The sequence below is a fragment of the Onychomys torridus genome, chromosome 10 (assembly GCF_903995425.1).
Source record: "Onychomys torridus chromosome 10, mOncTor1.1, whole genome shotgun sequence".
In the NCBI taxonomy this organism is placed as follows: domain Eukaryota; kingdom Metazoa; phylum Chordata; class Mammalia; order Rodentia; family Cricetidae; genus Onychomys; species Onychomys torridus.
Window position 1 is genome coordinate 83,597,144 of NC_050452.1, and position 21,823 is coordinate 83,618,966.

General features: G+C 51.2%; 1 protein-coding gene across 1 annotated transcript in view; it reads right to left on the reverse strand.

The window, feature by feature from the left end:
• Window positions 1-2,501: 2,501 nt before the first annotated feature.
• The window catches only part of Shroom3 (shroom family member 3), a 48,717-nt gene continuing 29,395 nt past the window's right edge, over window positions 2,502-21,823 (reverse strand). The window contains 6 exon segments of the mRNA XM_036201474.1: window positions 2,502-3,479; window positions 5,708-5,980; window positions 13,964-14,114; window positions 16,885-17,343; window positions 18,494-19,384; window positions 21,699-21,772. Of these exon segments, the coding sequence (XP_036057367.1) occupies window positions 3,099-3,479; window positions 5,708-5,980; window positions 13,964-14,114; window positions 16,885-17,343; window positions 18,494-19,384; window positions 21,699-21,772 (2,229 nt within the window). The 3' untranslated portion in view covers window positions 2,502-3,098.

Sequence of the window (21,823 nt, forward strand, 5' to 3'; positions counted from 1 at the left end):
ACTGATCTGGCCCAAGTTAGCTACTCCTTGTTTGGAAACCAGCTGTACAAAGTGAAACCTGAAGTGAGCCTCTAGAGCAAGGGAAACCGTGTTTGGTGTCTTAGATAAGAGGCTCCTCCCTCATTCTTGGGGGTAAAGCAGCACCAAAGGAGGCTGAGTCAGCTAGCTTGTAGCGACAGGCCGGGAACGTCCCAGGTGACCTCCTGACTTGGTCACAGGACAGTCTTTCCTGGAACTTCCAGGTTTCTGGTATGTTCTTAGGACACAACACTACCACACCCGTGTGAGTGGGAAAGTGCGTCTCTGAAATCATAGTGAGTGAACAGTGACACATTCCTGTTCCAAACCCCGAGTGATGGCTCGGCTGTGCTCTCATACCCTTCGCAGTGGAACCTGTTAGAAGCTTCTACAGAAAATACAATTTTTAATAGGAAAGAATGATCTGCAGGGGCTGGGGATTTAGCTCAGTGGTAGAGCGCTTGCCTAGCAAGCCCAAGGCCCTGGGTTCGGTCCTCAGCTCCAACAAAAAAAAAAATGATCTGCAAAGGGATGAAAAGAGGCTCTTCTAGCTAGTTTAAACTGGACTTTGAAAGGGTAGTAGTTTCTTCAAAGCATGGGGGTCAAGTTCCACCTCCATGAAGGCCACATCCCCTAAGAATCAAATTGGCAAGTCCCTCTGGGGCCCTCACTCACTCCCTTGTGACAGGGGAAGGATATCGATCGCAGTAACTGACTCAGGGCTGGCAGGGTCTGAAGCTGTGGCACACCATGCTTGCCACTCTGCTGTGAAGTCACTGTCTTACATGTCTAAACCAGGAAAGTCAAAATAGTGTGGACTGACCCAGGCAAATCCTGAAGTGTTTGTACTTGAACGTGTGGAGTTCAGAGGACAACCTTAGGTGTTTCTCAGGCGCTGCCCACCCTGTTGTGGGGCAGTTTCTCACGGGCCTGGAACTTACCACAAAAGCTAGGCTGGCTGGCCAGCGAGCCCCAGGGATGTGCTCGTCTCCACCTCCCTAATGCTGGGGTTACATGTGCACGCTCATGTGTCCTGCTCTTTCTGGGGCTTGAGCTTCTACCTGCAAGGCAAGCATGCTTCCTTGCATTTACTTATCTCGTGTGTGTGTGTGTGTGTGTGTGTGTGTGTGTGTGTGTGTGTGTGTGTACGTGCGCACGTATGCGTGTACATGTGCCACAGCTTATGTGTAGAGCTCAGGGGACTCCTTGCAGGAGTTGGTTCTCTATTTCCACTGTGCAGGTTCCAGGGTTAGTGCTCAGGGCTGGCAGGGCTGGCAGCAAGCGCCTTGCACTGCTAAGCCACCTCACCATCCCTGAAGAATCATTTCAAAGTGTCAGGTCCTGGAGCCCCAGGATTCCTCCACGGCTTTTACTACGAGCATCTGCAGACACGTGCTGAGCAAGACAATTCCCCACAGGCACGGCTTTTGGGTTTCTGAGTGGTCCACATCTGACAAAATGTCAGTTGGACGGACTGTATTAACTTCAAACTAACCAGGCAGTGTAGCGTGGCTGTTGAATTCTCTTCGGCTTCTTGAGTCATGATGCCCCTGGGTCAGTGCACCAGCACAGTATATAAGCGTCACAGAACAAAGTAACAGCTCTGGCTGACTGCTGGCAAGAAAGCTTTGGGTGGCCTCTACATTAACAACAAGCAAAAACGGTTTGTGGTGTGTCGTCTGCTCAAAACACGAGGCTCTTTCCTTCTCCAGTGGCTGTGCACAGCCTGCCTCCTGGCCCATGGCCCCATGCTCATCCCGATTTGTCTGAACAGACTTAGACCTCAGGCCACAGAACCCCTTATGTGGTCTCACTGAAGTCAGCTTTCAGGTTTTAACAGACTTGGGCCACGGGACCACTCACACGCTCTCACTGAAATACAACAGTTAGAAACCTCATAATCGGCAGGTTTGCCATTTAGGAGAACCAACTTTTAAAAAGTATTAAAACATCACGATTGTGTAGCTCACTGAGTAAGCACGATTAGTCCACAGCCTGCATGGGATGGATGTAGCATGGATTCAGTTTTGAACTGGCCCAGACTCTGGACTTACAGGTTTGAGAACTGCTGTCTCGTCAGTACACTGGGGAAGACGACACGTACCCCAGGAGTCGTCACTGAGCCGCAGAGCCGTCTTCTTGGGGAAAGTGGTGTTTGGTTCAGGAGAAATGTGGTAAGACCTGCGCATCATGGAATCTGGGGCCTCCCCCAGTTAACGCAAGTGTAGGATGGCCACTGGTCTTCAACACCAGACAAAGCCTGGAGAGATGGCTCAGTGAGTAAAAAGTACTAGTTACCCAAGGCTGACGACCCGAGTTCGAGCCTTAGAGCCCACACACAGTTGTAGTCTAACTTCTACATGAATACCCTGGCACTCACATCCACCCACACAGCATACACACAAGTGTGTTTACACGCAAATGTATACACACAAATCAGACAAGAGCAGAAGGAAAAAAAAAAACTCACAAAAATCTCCATATTCAATTTGACTATCTTTGGAATTCTTCATTAAGGTCTTCACAAAATACAAAGCTCACACGTAATTGTCTACATCCACCACACATAGAATCAAGTCAGTGGTTAGCACACAAACATAATGATCTTTTTCATTTTTAAAAATATAAATAACAAAAAGGTTCAAGGTTTTACAGTTTTCTTAACGTGTGTGTCTCTTTAAGGCTTTGTGTCTCAGACTGGTATTGCACCCCGCCATCAGGGTACGCTGCCCACCAGCAAGGAAGGCCACTGTGGATACATTCCTGAGGGTGGCACACACTGGTCTCTGCTGCTTCGGCCTGGGAACACCTCCACGATCAGACCCCCTCCCATCAGCTCGGCGTCTTTGACTTTCCTTCTACGCCACAGTAAATACGGTGGGAAGGCCCCGGCAGCAGGCGAGCTCACAAGACCAACCAACCGTGAAAGGAAAGACGGCCTTCCTCCTGGGTGCAATCTCTTCCTTTTACCCCGGAAGCCCCCCAGAGACCCCCCAGTCTAGACTGCGGTTGTAGTGAAACATCTTTCAGATTAAATAGTGTTGGGAGTAGCGTCTCTTGGCTGGGTCTTTCAGGAGAGGTTAAAGTGGAGAGGTCAACGCTGGGAAAATGGCCCCGAGTCCAGAGCCCCCGCCCGGAGTCACACCCGGAGTCACACGGCTGGTGACGGCTGGGGGCAGGGAGATGGCCCCTGCCTTGGGCCTGAAGTCCGAGGGGAGTGACTCCAGCAGACACTTGACCTGCTCCTGGCCCAGTTTGATCTTGTCGTCCAGCTTCCGCTGCTCGATGAGGAGTGTGGACTTCATCTTCACGAAGTGCTGGTAGTCCTGGAGCTGCTCGGCCGACAGGTAATTGGCCAGGATGGCCAGCACCACGCGCTCCCTCCGGTCCAGGTTCTCCTTGAGCTCCCGCGCATCCTCGTGCTGGCCAGCCAGAACCTTCCTCTTCTCGTTCAGAGAGCTCTGCCAGGGTAAAGCGGACGGGCGGTCGGCACGGGGAAGGCAGGGGATGCAGCACGGGGAAGGGGATAAGGGGATGCAGCACGGGGAAGGCAGGGGATGGAGCACGGGGAAGGGGATAAGGGGATGCAGCACAGGGAAGGGGATAAGGGGATGCAGCACAGGGAAGGGGATAAGGGGATGCAGCACGGGGAAGGGGATATGGGGATGCAGCACTGGGAAGGCAGGGGATGCAGGACCCTGCGGCTGCCTTGCATCAGACTGCAGCCCCCTTCTCGACTCACTTGTGCTAAGGACAGGTTTTTCAAGTTTACGATCCTTATGCTGAACACTGTGTGGTAACAACCTGACCCTTTTAGGTTTACACTTAGAGAGTCAATTCTCCACTTTTCTTGAGTACTGTACCCCCCTGGGGACACCAGAAAGATTCCCAGCCTCCTCTCCTTCCACTGAATCAAAAACTTTGCAGGGGACTGGAGAGATGGTGTGGTGGTTCAGAGCACTGACTGCTCTTCCAGAGGACCTGGGTTCGATTCCCAGCACCCACATGGCAGTAACAGGGCATTCCTTAAACAGGCAAAACAACCATTAGTATAAAGTAAAAATAAGCAAGCTAAAAATCTTATACCTCTGCAGGAAGGGCCCTAAAATCTGTGTTTTAACACGACCTCTTCTTAATTCTTTAAAAAACTAACAACTATACAAGTTTTGAGGACCACCTCCCCCCCACTGTAAAAATAGGACTACATTCCCATCTCTAAAGAGTCAATCTTCACCACCCCAGGCTGCTTCTTGGGCCTCTAATCAGGAATTGAAGTCTGTCCACCAAAGATGCCGACATATACCCAATGGTAAACAGCCTTGTCTCTTCAGGGCTAATTGACTTTCTAGATGCTTCAAATCCTCAGTATAAATTACCTTACTTAGGATCAGTAAAGGCTCATGTGACCCTGCCCCACATTTGCCAACTAGCTTGTTAGATCTTTTTGAGACAGGGTCTCACTATGGATCCCTGGCTGGCCTGGAACGTGCCATGTAGACCAGGCTGGACTTAACACAGCCTCTCCAAGGGATTAAAGGTGTGCACCATCAACACCATGCTCAGCTTGTAAGATTTCTATAATAATGCCTAGGAAACAGTATAACTGTAAAGGGTGGGTTTGGGGCTACACCACACAGTGAAATCTGTCTTAAAACAACCAAACAAAAACAGACCCTCCATTTTCACAGGTTCTCTCCACTAATCGGACCTACCCAGTACAGTCTGGAGGCACTGAATTACACAAGCCGTATCCTTCTCACCTGTGTCTCAGATAAAAACCTGGAGACTCTGCACTTTATGGCCGTTCCTCCCCTCCCCCACGACCTGCCACTGCATATGAAGATGCTGGACTTTGGTATTTACCGGGTCACTTTTCCCTCTTTTCTACTGACACTTTTAGTTTCTTTCTTTTTTTTTTTTTTTTTTTTCTTTTTTTGAGACAGGGTTTCCCTGTGTAGCTTTGGATCTCGCTCTGTAGCCCAGGCTGGCCTCGAACTCACAAAGATCCGCCTGCCTCTGCCTCCTGAGTGCTGGGATTAAAGGCGTGCGCCACCACCACCCAGCTACTTTTAGTTTCTTTTTGTTCTTTTTTTAAAGATTTATTTTTTATTTATTATGTATACAGAAGAGGGCGCCAGATCTCATTACAGATGGTTGTGAGCCACCATGTGGATGCTGGGAATTGAACTCAGGACCTCTGGAAGAACAGTTGGTGCTCTTAACCTCTGAGCCACCTCTCCAGGCCCCACTTTTAGTTTCTTAAAGAGGCCAGGCACTAAGGCAGCGTGGTAAGGATTCAGAACACTACATATGCAGCATGAAGCCTGGTGACAGTCACAACAGCACTGTCATGCCAGGAGCGTACCCACCCACAGCCTGGGCCCTCCACTCAGGTTCCCTGGAGCTCATTCCTGCCCCGTCATCCTAATAGTTCTGTGGCCTTTCTCAGCGGTCCGTCTGACACCATGCCTGTCCTTCTCTTTCTTAAATGTCTACCATCGTTTTTTATCTCCTTGAGGAAGCAAGGAGGGAGGGGAAAAACTGTGGGATCTAGCTCCCTAAGTGTCAGCACTGCATCTTGTAGGAAGATGCTGATGCCCACAGCTCCACAGAGACCACCGTCTGAGCGAAGGGACCGTGTCTAACGGCTGCTCTCTGTGGGCACAGGGCAACCCGCTGGGCCACATACCCTTTCTTCTTTACTGGCGTCTTCACCGAGGCCGCTGAGGACGTTCTCCACCCGGGCGAGGCGTCCAGAGAGCGAGAGCAGCAGGTTGACCACCTTGTCCAAGTCCCCTATGAACATCTTGTACTTGTCAAACTCATTGGGTTTGCAGAGCTCACTGATGAGGGCCTCCACCTCTTCTCCCAGGGCATTGTTCAGCTGGATGTCCAAGAGCAGGCTCCCCTTCGCTTCCTGGAGGGTCTCGAGCTTGTGGGTGAGGCTTCCGATGAGCTCAGCCTGGAACAACAGGGGAGCCACACAGCAAAGATGAGCCAGCAGCCAGCACCTCCTAGCCCCACCCTGCCTCCAAGGCTCAGCTAAGAGGCCCCTCTGCTCTCCAAGGACCAGTGACTCACTGTCAACATTTTTCTGGCCTTCCCCTAATGTCTGGTTACCGGCCAACACCTGATTACACACTGCCTGCTCATGCTTCCCCACCATGTCATGGCGCACAGTTCTGCCTCTCCCATTGGTGTGTTAACTTCTCATTCAGTCCTTCTGTGACTGTTCTTACTGGGTACAATGCCATGAGTTAGAAGGCAGGGGCAGGGTAAACATCCTCTTACAGAGGAGCCGCGCAACAGGACAGAAGGGCCTGGTCCATGGTCTGAGAGCTGAGCGATAGCTGACCTGTCACGGTAACTACTGTGCACTCCATGCCGCACAGACCCGTCTCCTCATGTTTCATAGATACCGTTCTACCACGTACAACAGGTGAGGGTGATGCTTGAAGTGTCCACTGAGGGGCAATTCTCACATAATCATTACTGACACTGATGCCAGAACTTTATCAGAAAGTCAGGTTTTGTTGTGAACTAAATTTGGATTAGTTACCATGGCTATGTAATTTAAACCCCTAATTACAATTTTTTGTACTTATAAATGAGGCTACACGAACTTATCCTCTGTGTGTATTTTGTTGTTGATTACAACCTCTGGGGGTCTTGCTATGTATCCCAGGTTTGCTTCCAATGTACTGTGTAGACAGTACTGTGGGAACTTGTGGCAATTCTCCTGCCTCTGCCTGTTGAGTGCTGGGATCATTGGGCATCTATACCATGCCCAGCCTTGGCATACAAAGGACTGGAGATGGGGGAAGGCAATGAAGCTGATGTTTTGCTCTGAGCCCCAGTCATGGTTAGGAGCATGCTCGCAATGCCCTAGGGAAATGCTCAACCTGCCACCCAGAGCCAGAACCTCACAGCTCTGTGTCAGCAGGTTCATACATCCTTGAAATGCTCATGCTCTGGCTGGAATAGTGACAGCCTGTTGTCCTTCCAAATTCCCTACTCCTCATGGCTGTGGGCGGCTTAAAGACACCTGTTACCTTTTCAGTGGGAAGCGGTATAGCGTCAGCACTTGACTCCTCAATGGAAGACTGAGCCCAGGAAACAGTGGGAGGGAATATTACTTAAGGTTAATTATTTTCTCTACTGCCCCGCCCCCAAGCCCCTTCGCCGGCAGCCATGATGGTGCGAGACAGAGCAGGCAGACCATAACTGCAGAATTGCCTGCTAGGGAGTGCTGAGCTTGGCTAACTTCGTTCATGTGAGAGCAGCTCCGGATAACAGCAGGGCAGCAGACACTGTCAGGCCGTCCAGGGCTTCCCTGCCAGAGCATGGCCGACAGCTAGGAGACGCCAGCCCTGGTGTTCTTAAGCTTGGACAGCACAGCTGCGAGGCACTCTAAATATTATGAGCCGATACTGTATCAGCCAGGCATGCTCAGTAAACTCCTGTAATCCCAGCACTTGGGAGAAAGGAGCAGCGGCCAGCTGCAAGTTCAAGGCCTGGTCTACACAGTGAGTTCCAGGTGCATTATGGCTACACAGCAAGATCTTCTCTTAAAAAAAAAAAAAAAAAAACAACAGGGTGGTTAAGATGGCCCAGCAGGTGGGGGTGCTTGCCACCAAGGCTGACTAATACCCTGGTCTCCCACAGTTGCAGGAGAACAGATTCGCCCAGGCTGTCAGCTGACCTCCAAATGTATGTACTGTTGAGCATGCATACATTATACACAAATAATAAGCACCATAATATTTTTAAAATAGAAAACACAGGGCCAGAGAGCCAGCTTATCGGGTCAAGGGAGTGCCATGCAGGGTTAGCAACCTGAATCCCTGGAGCCTCCATAAGCATGGTGGGAGAGAAGGACGCCACAGAGCTGCTCTAACCACCACCTGCATGCCATGGCACATGAGCCTTAGACACACACTAGGCACGTGCACACTGTAATTACAAAAGAAAACTGGAGTTTATCTAAAATGATCTACTCTACAGAAGAAAGCTTTCTGCTTGCCCAAATTTTTGGCCTCTGTTTTAAACTCCTGTCCTGAGGATATAAAACTTCTAGGAAAACGCTTAAAACAACTGTAGAAAAAGGGGACCAACAGCCTGTTTTCATTATTTCTCTAAATATGACTTCTTTTGGATCTAGCATTTTAGGACATTATTCCTGAAGGGAACTCAAAATGCCTTATTGATTTAATTGATGTCTACCCCCACCCTGTCCCGCCCCCCCATTAAAAAAAAAAAACCCTCATCCTGGTACTTTAAGAGTCAAGTGTGAAAATATCACTTTGCTCTTGAGCAAACCCCAGCACGAATGGGCACGTCTCCCTTACACGTCTGGTGGTGGGCAGGGGTGGGGGCACATTCTGCCAGTCCTGGCCTCAGCTTGCTGGTTCTCAGACCCTAGGCAGCAGGCAGGCTCGGTGCATAGGTACTCATATGGGGGTCAGGGGTCAAGGGTTCTGCTGGGTCTTTCTGTCCAGGCCCAGCCCTGGCTGTCAAGGGCGTGGATGCTGGGGAGCGCCACAGTGGATACCACAGAAGCCTGTGAACACGCACGGTGGGTGGGTTTCACGGAAAGGCCGGCACCTCAGTCCTTCCTGTCTCACCCTTTACATAGGTGGATTGTTTTTCTTAAGTCTTTATTACGGAGATTGGGCTTGCTAATGCAGTGAGGAGGCCAAAGTGTCAAAGCCTGCTGTGCTAAAGCCACTTCCTTGCTGGGAAGATCTTTAAAACAACAAAGAGCAGACTTCAATAGAACTCACTTAGGGCAGGAAAGGGAGAAGGGAAGGATTTGTTCAAACATCTATGTGTGTACTGCTTGTAAATATGTGCGCTGTGTGTGTGTGTGTGTGTATGTGGCGTGTGCATGCACATGTGCAGATGCCCGTGGGCACCAGAACAGAGTGTCAGATGCCCTAGAGCCAGAGTTACAGGTAGCTGTGAGCCACGCACGCCTTGCTGGTTCGGGGAACTGAACCCAGGTCCCAGGTCCTCCGCAAGGGCAGCAAGTGCTCTTAACTCTCAGCCATCTCTTCAGCCGGAGAGAGAGAGACTGTTAGTAACATACCAGTCTCCCTCCTGAGGGAGCTACTTCACTTGTAAACCTCTGACATTTACCCACTGGGCTTTTCGTCTGACAAACGTTACTTCCGGCTGTGGGAGATGCTATTTATATGGGTTCCTTTTCTAAACCCAGTTCAACACATCCTCCCATCTCGCCATCTGCAGGAAGCTTCTTGCGGGGCCTCTCTCTCCCTCATCACTGGATGAACACACTGAGTCAGAGAGGGATCGGCTCCTGCCACCATCACTGCCAGGCAGTCACCTGACCCGTGCCATCAGCTGCCCACAGCACCTGCCTGAAGCCTGCATTCACGTCTTCATTACGGAGCGCATGCTCTGGGCCAGGCAGAACAAGCATCTTCCATTCAACCACTGCTCTGACAACTCAACAACACAGGCCCTACCACATCCTGCCCGTGTCACTGATAAGCCCCGGGAGGTGGACGGAGGGTGCGGGGCAGGCCCAAGCCCATACAGTAAGTGGCAGAGCCAGGCTTAAACCCAGGTTGTCTGGCTCCAGGGTGCAGACCTCAACTACCACTTCCAAATAGCTCACAGGGACGCTGTAGGGCTCAAATGAAATAAAGCCCGTGTGAGGCCGCTGGGAAACAAACTGCTCAGACATACCTTGTTTTCTGTGCTATCATCACAGGTCAGGATAGTCTGGAGAAAGCAGACGCCTGACCCAGCTTCCCTGTGTGGCAGCGCCGCTTGCCTCCTGCTGGGAGGGTTTGTACCCACAGCATTCCCCCAAACATCATGACTCCTGGTGGCTGTTCTTACCTCAAGAAAAGCCCAGCACTACTGGCCGAGGGGCTGGGGACAGGTGGAGTCCAGGCTTCTTCCTTGGTTGTAAATGTGAGATCAAGGGCACAGCGTGGTACTGCTGGCTTTGCCCAGCTTTTGAAAGCTGGGCAGTTTCAGACTTAGTAAGGAGGCCAAACCTCCACCCAGCATATCCTGTGCCAAGAATCCTTCCCCATTTCTCCTCCAGGAGGCTGGTGACTGGAATGTCACTGTATCTATTTGAGATGGTCCCTGGTGCCAGTTAAGGTCTGCTAAGATGGAGGAACAGTAATGAATCTGCAAGGTCAACTGTCTTCCCAGATGCTGTCTTAGCTGTCCCTGACAGTGCAGCAGCCTGCAGCTGGGGGCCATCCTTAGCTGATCCTGACAGTCCAGCAGCCTGCAGCTGGGGGCCATCCTTAGCTGACCTGACAGTGCAGCAGCCTGCAGCTGGGGGCCATCCTTAGCTGTCCCCGCCAGTGCAGCAGCCTGCAGCTGGGGGCCATCCATAGCTGTCCCCGCCAGTGCAGCAGCCTGCAGCTGGGGGCCATCCTTAGCTGACCTGTCAGTGCAGCAGCCTGCAGCTGGGGCCATCCTTAGCTGTCCCCGCCAGTGCAGCAGCCTGCAGCTGGGGGCCATCCTTAGCTGACACCGCCAGTGCAGCAGCCTGCAGCTGGGGCCATCCTTAGCTGACCCTGCCAGTGCAGCAGCCTGCAGCTGGGGCCATCCTTAGCTGACCCTGCCAGTGCAGCAGCCTGCAGCTGGGGCCATCCTTAGCTGTCCCCGCCAGTGCAGCAGCCTGCAGCTGGGGGCCATCCTTAGCTGTCCCTGACAGTGCAGCAGCCTGCAGCTGGGGGCCATCCTTAGCTGACCCTGCCAGTGCAGCAGCCTGCAGCTGGGGGCCATCCTGACCAACCTTTCTCTTCCACCCTCCACACTAATCCACACCAGTTCCTGCCTATTTCCACAACAACCCTCTTTCAAAGGCCCTCCAATGGCTCCCTGGATTTTGTGTGCCAGGGCTGTACCACCTTCTGTGACTGCTCTCACCCGCCCTGCTCCACAGGGACTTTTTGGAAATGCCCATCCATCCTGCCTTCTGCCAAGCCCCAGAGGGAAACTCTGGTGTGAGTGAAGACGCCATAACTAAGCCACTGCAGCGCCCCCGCCCTCTGCATGTTGTAATTAAACCCCGAGGTTCAGGAGGGCATTCCGAGACGCTGACCTTGGCAGCAGACTGAGGTGCACAACAGCAACCCACATGGGTGAGTCTCCTGCTTCTCACACCTTGAGAGCCACAGGGTAAACTGAGGAAAGCTTGTCTGTAGAGCCTGGGGGTGGAGCTGGGCTTGGGTGAACTGATATGGGGAATCTGTGATTTCTCTCCCAGCTGTCTCCAGTGTGGCTCCACTCAGGGAGACCCACCACATGTAGTGGGGGCAAGGCACCCCAGAACCCTTCCTGGGAGCTGGAGGAAGCAACCCCTCGGTCTGGAGTGTGAGGGGATCCCATCACATTCCCCTTCTCCTTAAAGAACTGCATAGCTGCATAGGCTGCTCTGCATAGCTGCATAGAGTGCTGTGAGTGAGAACCTGTCTTTCCAGCCAGAGGACTATGAACAGGGGTCCCTGGGAGCCAAAGACTGTGGGAAACCCCCAGAGAGGAGGGAGCTGGACCAGAAGATGCTCGGAATGCTGCAGGGGCTCACGGAGCTTCTGGGCTCACCTCTAGGCTGCACATGTTGGGAGAAGCAAAGTCAGTGCCAGGCTCTGAGAACTGCACCATGCCAACAGTCCCAAACTAGAGCCTGAGGGCACAGTGGTCACAGAATGTCACAAGGACTCCGAAAATGGACTGCGTGCTGAATTACTGTCCAAAGTGAGACATCCTGGGCGTACAGTATTGATGTCTGCCTCAGACACCAACTCTATAGAGGCTCCTAACGGGACCAGGGCTCACAACAACACAGAACACAGCACACAGCTACTCAGGATATAAGAACCAGAAAAGGCCACTCACAGATGCTAGACTTGTGATTCTGACATTGGGATTATCAGTCTTTAAAATGTTTTTGTTTTTGTTTTGTTTTGTTTTTTTTAAATAAGTGTTCTTTACCAGAGTAAACACTCTTGAATGGGAACATGCAAACAACAGAGAAACTAAAAATGGAAAATTCAGAACTGAATATGATGATATCTGAAACACTAACAAAAAAAAAAAAAAAAAAAAAGCTGAGTGGCGGTGCGCGGCTTCGATCCCAGCACTCGGGAGGCAGACGCAGGCAGATCTCTGTGAGTTTAAGGCCAGCCTGGTCTAGAGGAGTTCCAGGACAGAAAGACAGACAGACAGAAAAACCCTGTCTCAAAAAACAAAAACAAAAAATCTCCGAAAATAAAATAAAATAAAAACTCCAAAAAACACAAAACAAACCCAACCGAGAAGAGCCGAATCGGAGAGCCGAGGAGCCACAGCTGCCTCTCGGACCCGTCAGCAGCAGCCACTCTCCAGAGCAATGGGTAAAGTAGTTTTAAAGTCACGCTTTTAAAATGTGCCAATATAGGTACTGGTGGAATTTTGTGTAAAGAAAGATTAGGGAAGCAGCTCACCCATGGACCCTAACTGAATAGTGCTGATTTACTTCCTGAGAGGATGAGTTAGTCCTATAAAGTAATAAAAAAGCAGTTCAAACATGAAATGAGGGCTGGAGAGGGCTCGGCGGTCAAGAGCACTGGCTGCTCTCCCAGAGGATCCAGGTTCTATTTCTAGCGCACGCACGCACGCACGCACGCACGCACACACGCACACACACACACACACACACACACACACACACCACACACACACACACACACAGGGAGTTCCAGAGGATCGGATACTCCCTTCTAATCTCCACAGGCACCAGGCATGTATGTGGTGGACATACATACATGACATACATACAGGCAAAACACTGAACACATAAAACAAATAATGAAATCTTCAACAACCGGAGATGAGAAGAAGTGCTGTGCACTTAACCCCTTACTACAGCAGTGCAGAGATGCCCACGTGCAGGACAAGAGGACACAGGGAGACACTCAGTTGATGATGTCACAACGACATAACCCATGGATGGCGGCACACAAACGGCTCCTTCTCTGTGGTGCAGCAAAGCACTATGACCCACAAAACGGGCCCAGTCAGCGGGGACCCGAAGGAGAAACCTCTGGTTGGGAGAAATGTGGTGTACTACTTCCTGGCTGTTGCAGCCCTCCAGCCCTGAACTCACAATGCTGCAGCAGTAAGAGGAAAATCTGAGGGGGTGCCTCTCAAATCTCTCCGTTTCAGGGGGTGGTGGTGGTGGTGGTGTCTGGGCACTGTGGCTTTCTTTACCCAGCACATTAGGAAGAGGCCCTGGGGCACGTTCTGTACATGGGTAGAATCACATATGCAGGTTGTCAATGATTCCTGGTATCACCAGCGCTAGAGCACACATCCTATGCACACTGACTTAGCCGCAAAGGTCCTTTGCAGAAGGCGGGCCTGGGGTCTAGGGAGGGCTGGAGGCAAAGTGGAAGGGCGTTCTGCCCTGCAGACATGGTATGTGGGGAGGCTGGGATAACAGCACGGTCATGTAAAAATGTCTGACATTTAAAACGTCTGTAGGAGTACCAAATGCTAACATTTCAATCCTGCGCTTTAAAGAGCTGGGGGTGGGGTGTATAAAGAAAGGTCAGTCTTACCTTTCCTCCAAGTGTCTGGACAGCTGGCTTCTCTCCCTAAGCAAAAGTCTAAGAGCCTCTGGTTTTCCTCTTGACCTACATACACTACAACCAGCAGCCGAGAACAGTTGTCAGAGTCCCTGTGCTGAGATCCAGCTCTACCTGTGAGACCTTATTAAGTAACTCAACCTCTCTAAGCTTTCTTTCACCCTTTGCAAAAGGAGAATGACAGTGACTTACCTGCCCCGTCCGCTCCCAGGAGCCTCTGGGAACTGCCCGGGATGGGACGACAGCTGTCCCCCTGCCTCAGGGGCTGGTGGCCGTGTTCATTACCAGGACCTCCCCACCCTTGGGGAGACCAAGTCCCACTCTACCTTCTTCTCGTTGACGTCCTCCTGCTCCTCCTCCTCGGGCACCTCCTCGGGCATGTCCTTGATTTTGTTCAGCAGCTCCGCCTTGGCAGCAGACACACTGTAGTAGGCCGGGCAGTTGACCAGCACACCCGCGGCTTCCTTGTCGTCGCTCCTGAAACGGCAGGGCGAGCTCAGAGCAGTGCAGTGCGAGCTCAGAGCGGAGCAGTGCGAGCTCAGAGCAGTGCAGTGCAGCGTGAGCTCAGCTCGGAGCAGCGCGAGCTCAGGGCATCGCCTTTCCCTCCTTCGGTCCTTCAGAAGTGGGCAACGACCTCCACTGAAGTTTTCCCCAGAAATGACGAATGGGCAAATGATTTACTGATGAGTGATTACTGTGTGTGTGTGTGGGGGGGGGGGCGCTAAAAAACGAGATAAACCCAGGATGGAAAACTCCCAAAGGCAGTGGGAACCAGGCTATGAGTCATTCTGCTTCTATTCACGATTCTTCTTTGGTGATCAAGATTTTGACTCCTTATTTCACAGAAAGCCAGTGTGGGTCCGTGTGAAGCAGACCCAAGGTGCTGAACAACCCCAGGCTACTGGTCATTCCCTGCCCCCCCCCCCCCCCCGCCCCACTCCTCCAGAATCTTTCTGATGCTTAAATACACACATTTTTCACTTAAGCAAGCCTGATACCACACCATATCACAAGCCTGTGAAATCTGGAGCTTCCTGCTTTGTTAACAGTGAACTAATATAAAACCCAGTCATCAGTGGGGTATGGCGGCGCTTGCCTGTAATCTCAAGTACTGAGGACGAGGCAGGAGGATCAAGACTTTGAAACCAGCCAAGGCTACTGCACTCCAAAAGAAGAAAAGAAAGGAGGCAGAGGGAGGAAGAAACTGAAGTCAACGAGGAAAACCTACCCACTGGCCACACAGTGGGCTGGGGTGGCGGGCTCAGGGCTGTCCAAACAAACTGGGAACCGAGAAACATGGCGTCTCATGCTCTTTGTTTTACCACGGTTTGTTTGACTGTTTTGAGGAGCTGGGGATGGAACCGAGGTCCTTGCGCATGCTCAGCAAGTGTTCTACCACTGAAGGACACCTCAGCTCAGACTGGGGTTCAGACACCACTGATGAATCAATGACTCATGGAAGTAAGTTAGGTCCTCTTGAAGAGGAACTTTAACTCTGCAATGATGTGATGATATTGCTTAACTCTGACCCTGTGATTTTACTCAAGAATAAAGAACCACACATACAAACATTTTACCCATTTCCTCTAAGCGGCGTGTCTACGTGGAAGCCGGCTGATTAGGAAATCGGAAAAAGCCTTCAGCGAGGTATTTATTGCAGCTTCTAACAGGGTACCTCCAGTGTTCCTGCCCCACAGGCCGCTCGGGAATCTGACTGTCCCTCACCACAGGACTTCGCTCACTTCCACCAGAAGGTGGCGCGTGCCGTCTTTCTGAGGGGTTCAGAATGCTGGCTTGCTGCAGCAGGACCATTTATTTCATCACCAAATTCTCTCAAAGACAACGCCGGCCTAAGGATACACTTTGACATCTCTGTGCGGCAAGTGGCCAGAAAACAGCACGACCGTTTCCACACAGCATGGCGAGACCCTGGGGTGCCCAGTGGGCTGCCCTGCACACTGCAGGTATTCAGTGATGTTTCCTGCAGTGTGACTCTGGAGAAGTGACCGCACCTAAGGTGGCCTCGACTCCCCAAATCTGAAACTGTAAAGACGGACGAGGTGACTGTGAGGCTTCAAATTAGAAGAGCTCTGCCCACAGACTACAAATACCACGCACACAGCTCTTCCCCTCCCACCCAATAAAACACGGTGTTCCTGTTCAGTCCTCCTGATTCAGCTGGAATCAGCTGGAAGTTTCTAAACCGCAAACCCGTATTTGGGTGAAATGTTCTGTTTGTATTTCATCTGGAAGCTACTCACTGCTGAGCCTCAGTCTGTCAATACGCCTAGTTTTCACTGAAAATTAAAAAGGAAAAAAAGCCCACTCTAATCTTTCTCCTAATAGCCTTTAACGAAATCCAGTATGTAAGAAAATCTCAGAGTAACTCAAGAAATCCAGGCAATGGGAAACACAACCGCTCACAGTCCTGCTGTGGCTGGTGCTGGAGCAGTGTTCCAGGACCAGCAGAGGGCTTGGGAGCCTCCAGAGCAGAGGCCAAGGGGCCCTGCACATCTAGGAGCATTCCCACTGAGACCTCAATTTTTAGGATGTGAGCAAATGCTCACCTTAATGCCTCAAAGTCAATGTCCTATATACACCTATTTCTTTAGCCCACCCCACCCCCCTTTTCCTTTTCTTTTGGTTTTTCAAGACAGGGTTTCTCTGTGTAGTCCTGGCTGTCCTGGAACTCACTCTGTAGACCAGGCTGGCCTCGAACTCACTGAGAGACATGTGGAGGCCTCAGATATGCCCACATCTCCTTGCTCCCTTCTCAGCACTGAGCCTAGGGGAGGTCCTGAAAACGTAAGGCTGACAGGACAGGCAAGTATATGTCTGCTGCATTGTATTTTTTATATAACTGGACATTGTATAATTGCTAAGAGAGCGGGAAGCCAGGGTTCAAATCTAAGCGCTTCCCCCCACACGTTCTAGGGCCTTGGTGGATGAAGACATTACTATACCTCTGTGTTTCAGAGGTAGCTGGCGGCTCTCGGGGGCCTGTGACAATGAGAGGCAGCAGTGTTTACATGAAGATGCACGGCACATGGACAGTGAACAGAGGGTGTTCACGACAATCACCGCTGCTGCTCACTCATTTCTGCTGTTGGACGTTTGTCCTCAGCCACTCCCCTAAGCTCAGATGGTCAGTCATCTGGGGCAGCAGGAACACATCAATCACTCAAGTACTCCAATGCCATGACCCCAGGAAGGGGTCTAGTTGTAAGGCGCACTACAGGGGACTTACCTCTTGGCTTCACACCCTGTGTGTCTGACGGCTATTTCTAAGGCCCTCCTCTTTGCGCCGCTCTCCGCCAGCACACTAGCATCTCTGGGGAACAAACCCTCCATCAGGTCCATCGTTGTCTTCATTCTGGAGTCCGGATCCAAAATGTCTGCCAGAGATTTGTCTTGGTGGATAATTTCCTTGGCAAGAGCCTCTGATCGGATATCTTCCGAGGTCTTCTGGGGCTCGGCGTGGATTTTCTTTCCTAGATCCTGAGTTCTACCGATAGGCTCATGGATGAGGCTTTGGGTCTGGCTGGGAGAGGGCTGCTGGCCAAGAGGGCTGGCGAGCCGCGGCTCAGCATTCCCGTCAGAAGGTGTGCTGGACTCGGCTTCTGAACCTGCGGCTGAAGTCTGGGGTGGTTTGGAAGTCATGTGCCTGTCCCTTGTGACGGTCACCTTGGGAAATCGGCAGGAACTACTAGGGAAAGAAAAGAGAGAATGGTTAAGGGAAGAGCTGACAGAAAGCTGGAGGTGAGGGCACAGGAGAGAGACTCTCATCAGTGCTCCAGCCTCCCAAATCAGGAGGAGTGTGAGGAGACATCTGTGGTGCTCTCCCAAACCACGGGGCTCTGAAGGGCCTTCTCCTGAGCCCGGGGCTGGTCCCCTAAGACACATCCACTAGCAATTCAGTTTTGACAAATGTTACTATTGGGCTCCAGAACTTTCTAGAAGATATGGACAGACAGAAAATAGTGGTGGTGAGTGACCTTGGTGGCAATCAGAAGATGCTACCCCATAGACATATTTTTGTTTATGTTTTGTTTTTGTTTGTTGTTGTTTTTGAGACAGGGTCTCTCTACACAGGCCAGGCTGTCCTGGAACTCACAGAGATCCACAGGCCTCTGCCTCCTCAGTGCTGGGATTAAAGGTGTGTGCCACCACAGAGTGTTTGTTTGTTGAACATGTATTTATTTGGAGAAGCATGTGTGCAACAGTGTATGTGTGAAAGTCAGAGCACAGGCTCTCTCCTTCCACCACATGGGTCCTGAGGATCACCCTTGGGTCATTAGGCTTGGTGGCCAGAGGCCTTAGCATAAACTGAGCCACCCTGCTGGACCCCAGAGAGATTTCTGCTATAGCAATAACCAGTCTCAGAGACTGTGCTGGGAAATGCTTGTTCCTCGTTAGCCTGGCTTCCACACTTCCCCTAGACACTGGCGACTGTTAGCTCTGTCCTTTACCTCTGTGGATACTGAGTGCCCGGAGACAGGAAGCCTAATCTGGGGTTCTGTATCAGGAGACCCTTTCGGCCAGACAGAAGTCGTATTCTTCACTGTCTGTCCTGCCAGCAATAAAACAGTGTTTCCGGATTCTGTTTCTTAAACTGATCCAAAGCTCAGTCAGACAAGAGGAGTCGGGTCTTGGCTCTTTAAATTCCCACTTCGCAGCACACAACCAACACTAGCCCTTCGAGGGAAACAGATGACCAGTAGTGCCAGTTTCATGAGCTGAACCGGCATACCGAGTCTCTATTGTAGGGCTCTCCCATGAGCAACACCCTGGGAAGCCTGGCTGCCATGACCCCTTCCCCTCACTGAAGGCTCGCCCTGGCTGCCCGGCTCACTCACCTGCTGCACACAGGTTCCTTGGATGCCTCACCATCCAGCAGTGCCTCGTCCACGGCTTGAGGGGGAGGCGGAGGAAAGTCATCGGAGCCATTCACTGGGGTTTCCTGGCTCGGTGGAGGAGGTAGAGGCGGAGGTGGGGGAAGAGCTTCAAATGTGGGGCTTGAAGAAACCCTGGGGTGCAAGTCCTTCACAAACACTTCGTCATCATAGTCCCCCCGGGGTGGCGGGGAAGCCTGCAGGGCCGACTCCGATATTCGGAGAGAGATCCTGCCTGGAGTGTCTGGGTCTGAAGCGCTGCATGAACTGGGCAGACTCTGGTTTTTATAGTGCTTCCTGTTTGCAAACTCAGGCGCCGAGGTGTCCTCAGGAAGGCCGTCCTCTCTGACTGTGGGGGCCCACTTCACCCAAAGTGGAGGGGGTCGCTGAGGCAGGGACCCCCTCTTGCACATTGCCTCTTCCAGCCCATGCTCCGGGCTGTTGAACTCACGGCATCTGGGGCTGGGAGCCGGGGTCAGGCTATGGCCATCGTGTCTGTGGGCCACTGCGGGGGCGGAGGGCGGAAGAGGCTGTCGCCCGGCCTGACCACTCCTGTCCGTCTGCTGGTCAATGGGGAGCTGTGAATGGTAACTGGAGGGGACGGAGGACGGCAGAGGGGAGCCGAGTGGGGCCATGGAGGCAGCTCTGGCATCTGGAAAGTGGCCTTGCATTCCTGCCGAAAGTGGCCTAGGGCAAGGTGTTCTAAGTTGCTTCAGATGGTCTGGGGCTCCAGAACATTCGGCAGGAGCAGAGGAACCAACAGTGGCTTTGTAGCCTGAGCCATTCCAGCAAGAGGTAGGATGGTATAGGGGCAATGCCAGCTCTTTCTGGCCTCTGTCTGAGCAACTGACAGTCCTGGAACAAGGCACAGACAGGGGGGTCAGAGCTCTCCAGAAACAGCAAACACTGACCATCAGAAACACAGATGAGGACCCTCACCCCCACAGAAGCTGAATACCCTCCCTGAACCAACTTAAACCAAGTAGAAAGTGGAGTCCCTATAGGCAGTATCTGCTGGACCCTTCCTTTCTAAGTCTCCCCCACAGCCCCGTCTCCTGCCACGACACACATGTAAGATGGCTTCTGAGGACAGACTGTAGGACATGAAGGAAAACAGGGAGCCCACATCTTCGGCTCCTCTTTGGATCACTGTGGGGAGCTGCTCCGGGTTCTAGGGGGAAAGCCTGATGCTTCACTGTCGTCGCCCCGAACCATCCCAAAGGAAGGGTCTGCCTGGGGAACATTTGTGTGGCTGCTGAGTCTGGAGGTTTGATTACAGCATTTTCTGTTCTCCAAGTCTCTTAGTGTTCTCATTTCCTAAGACAAAAATGAATAACTAACTAAATAAAAAGCTAATTCAGTTACCTCTGCAGGAGACTGACAATAAGCAAATACCTACATGGTGCCTTAAGCAAGTGTCTATAGTCACCAAGGAAATCCCTTGGTTATGGAAATCAGAGACACAGAGGAGCAGGTGCGACAGAGCTGTGACTCTTTCGCACATCCCGGCAGCAGCTGACCACAAAACCGTTAGTGTCAGGCAAGGCTAATGCAGCACATAGAGGCAGGCCACAGACTTGCAGCCACATGCATGCCTTTATTTTTATTAGCTACAGATGCCTGAGAAGGAGCCTCAGAGCTTCTCCCTCTCAGATGTAGCCTCTCTCTACTGTGGAATAATCCTTCTGTGATTCCTTTAATAAACAAGCTGACTGGCCAATAGCTGAACAGGATAAAGCTGGGTGGGAAAGCCAAACTGAGGACGATGGGATGAGGAAGGGCAGACACAGGGAGTTGCTGAGAGAGCAAGATGGACACACCATACGGAGAAAAGGTACCAAGTCGTGTGGCAAAGCATAGATAAGAAATATGGATTAATTTAAGTGTACAAGTTAGCTAGTAACAAGCCTGAGCTATCAGCCGAGCATTTATAATTTATATTGCGTCGCTGAGTCAGTCATCTGGGAAGCAGCTGCCAGTTATTTGGGAACAGGCAGTCGGGACAGGAAACATCCACCCACACCTCTCCCTCCCCATCACAGACCTCCTTCACTGAGTCCATTTCTTTACAAGGGACCCTGCTATGTTTATGGGTGTTTTTGCACTTCTCAGTGGATTCAGGGGTAAGTCCTCGGGAATGCTTTTCCCTTCTATTCATGCATTTTGGGATCCCTACCACCTTGCAGGAAGTACCCTGTTGGTGTATATCTGACAAGAATGGTGTTTCTTCTGCCTGGTCACTCTCCAGATTGGAGGATCAGAACCATTTTAAATTTAGCATCTTAGCTGGGTGTGGTATGCACTAGGGAGGCTGAGGCAGGATTCAAAGTTCCAAGCAAGCTTTTTGGGCCAGCTAGCAAATTCCTAGACTACAGGGTAAGAATCATTCTCAAAACAAAACCAACCAGCCAAACAATAATACTCAGCATCTTCTAGGGGGTCACCTAGCCTGCTCTCAAAGAGATGTAATGTTAGTATGTGAGCGTCTAAATATCAGACTGGCTCCTTCCTGAGTGTCATATTAGCCTGTGTTTATGATGTCCCCTTTAAAAGTCTCTAGACATACATCATAAACACAGACTAATGCTACACCCAGGAAGGAGCCAGTCTAGTCTCAGGTGTTGTTAGTTGATGTTTGCTCTCACCCAGCACACTAACACTACACCCCTCAGAAAGCACGACTTAAGTTCAACGCTTAATTTGGTTGAGTTTCTTCATGGAGACTGCTTTTCTGTTTCTCAGGAACAATTGTAGGGTAAAAACGAAGAAAGCATCTTAGTTCATTTAGCTAATATAATCAAGGCTCATATTCAATAGGATTTCTTCGCTTTTTAAGGTTGAACAATATTCCACTGTGTTCTGTTTACATGGTCATTCCCTGATGGAGACTTGAGTCCTTGACTATTTCTGACTACTGTCAATAGTAAACAGCCCTGCGATGAACACTCACACGCAAGCCTTTCTCAGACTCAGCTTTCAATCCTTTGGGATATATACTCAGGATTGCTATGGTTGGGTCATATGCTAGCTCAGTTTAAATGCCTTCGGGAGCCTCCATACGGGTTTCTACACTGCCGCCAATTTACATCCCCACAGTGTACAGGGTCAAGGTTCTGACTTCTCACCCTTGCTAACATTCTTCTTTCTATTGCCACATATACGTACATACCTAGATCCAGTGCCAGCCAGACAACATGGGTCCTTCACGAAACCAAAGCTGCCGTCTTCCCTCAGGAGCACATCCTGGAAGCACAAGAATAGGGCAAGGTTGAAGGAGGGTGCAGGGAATGCTTG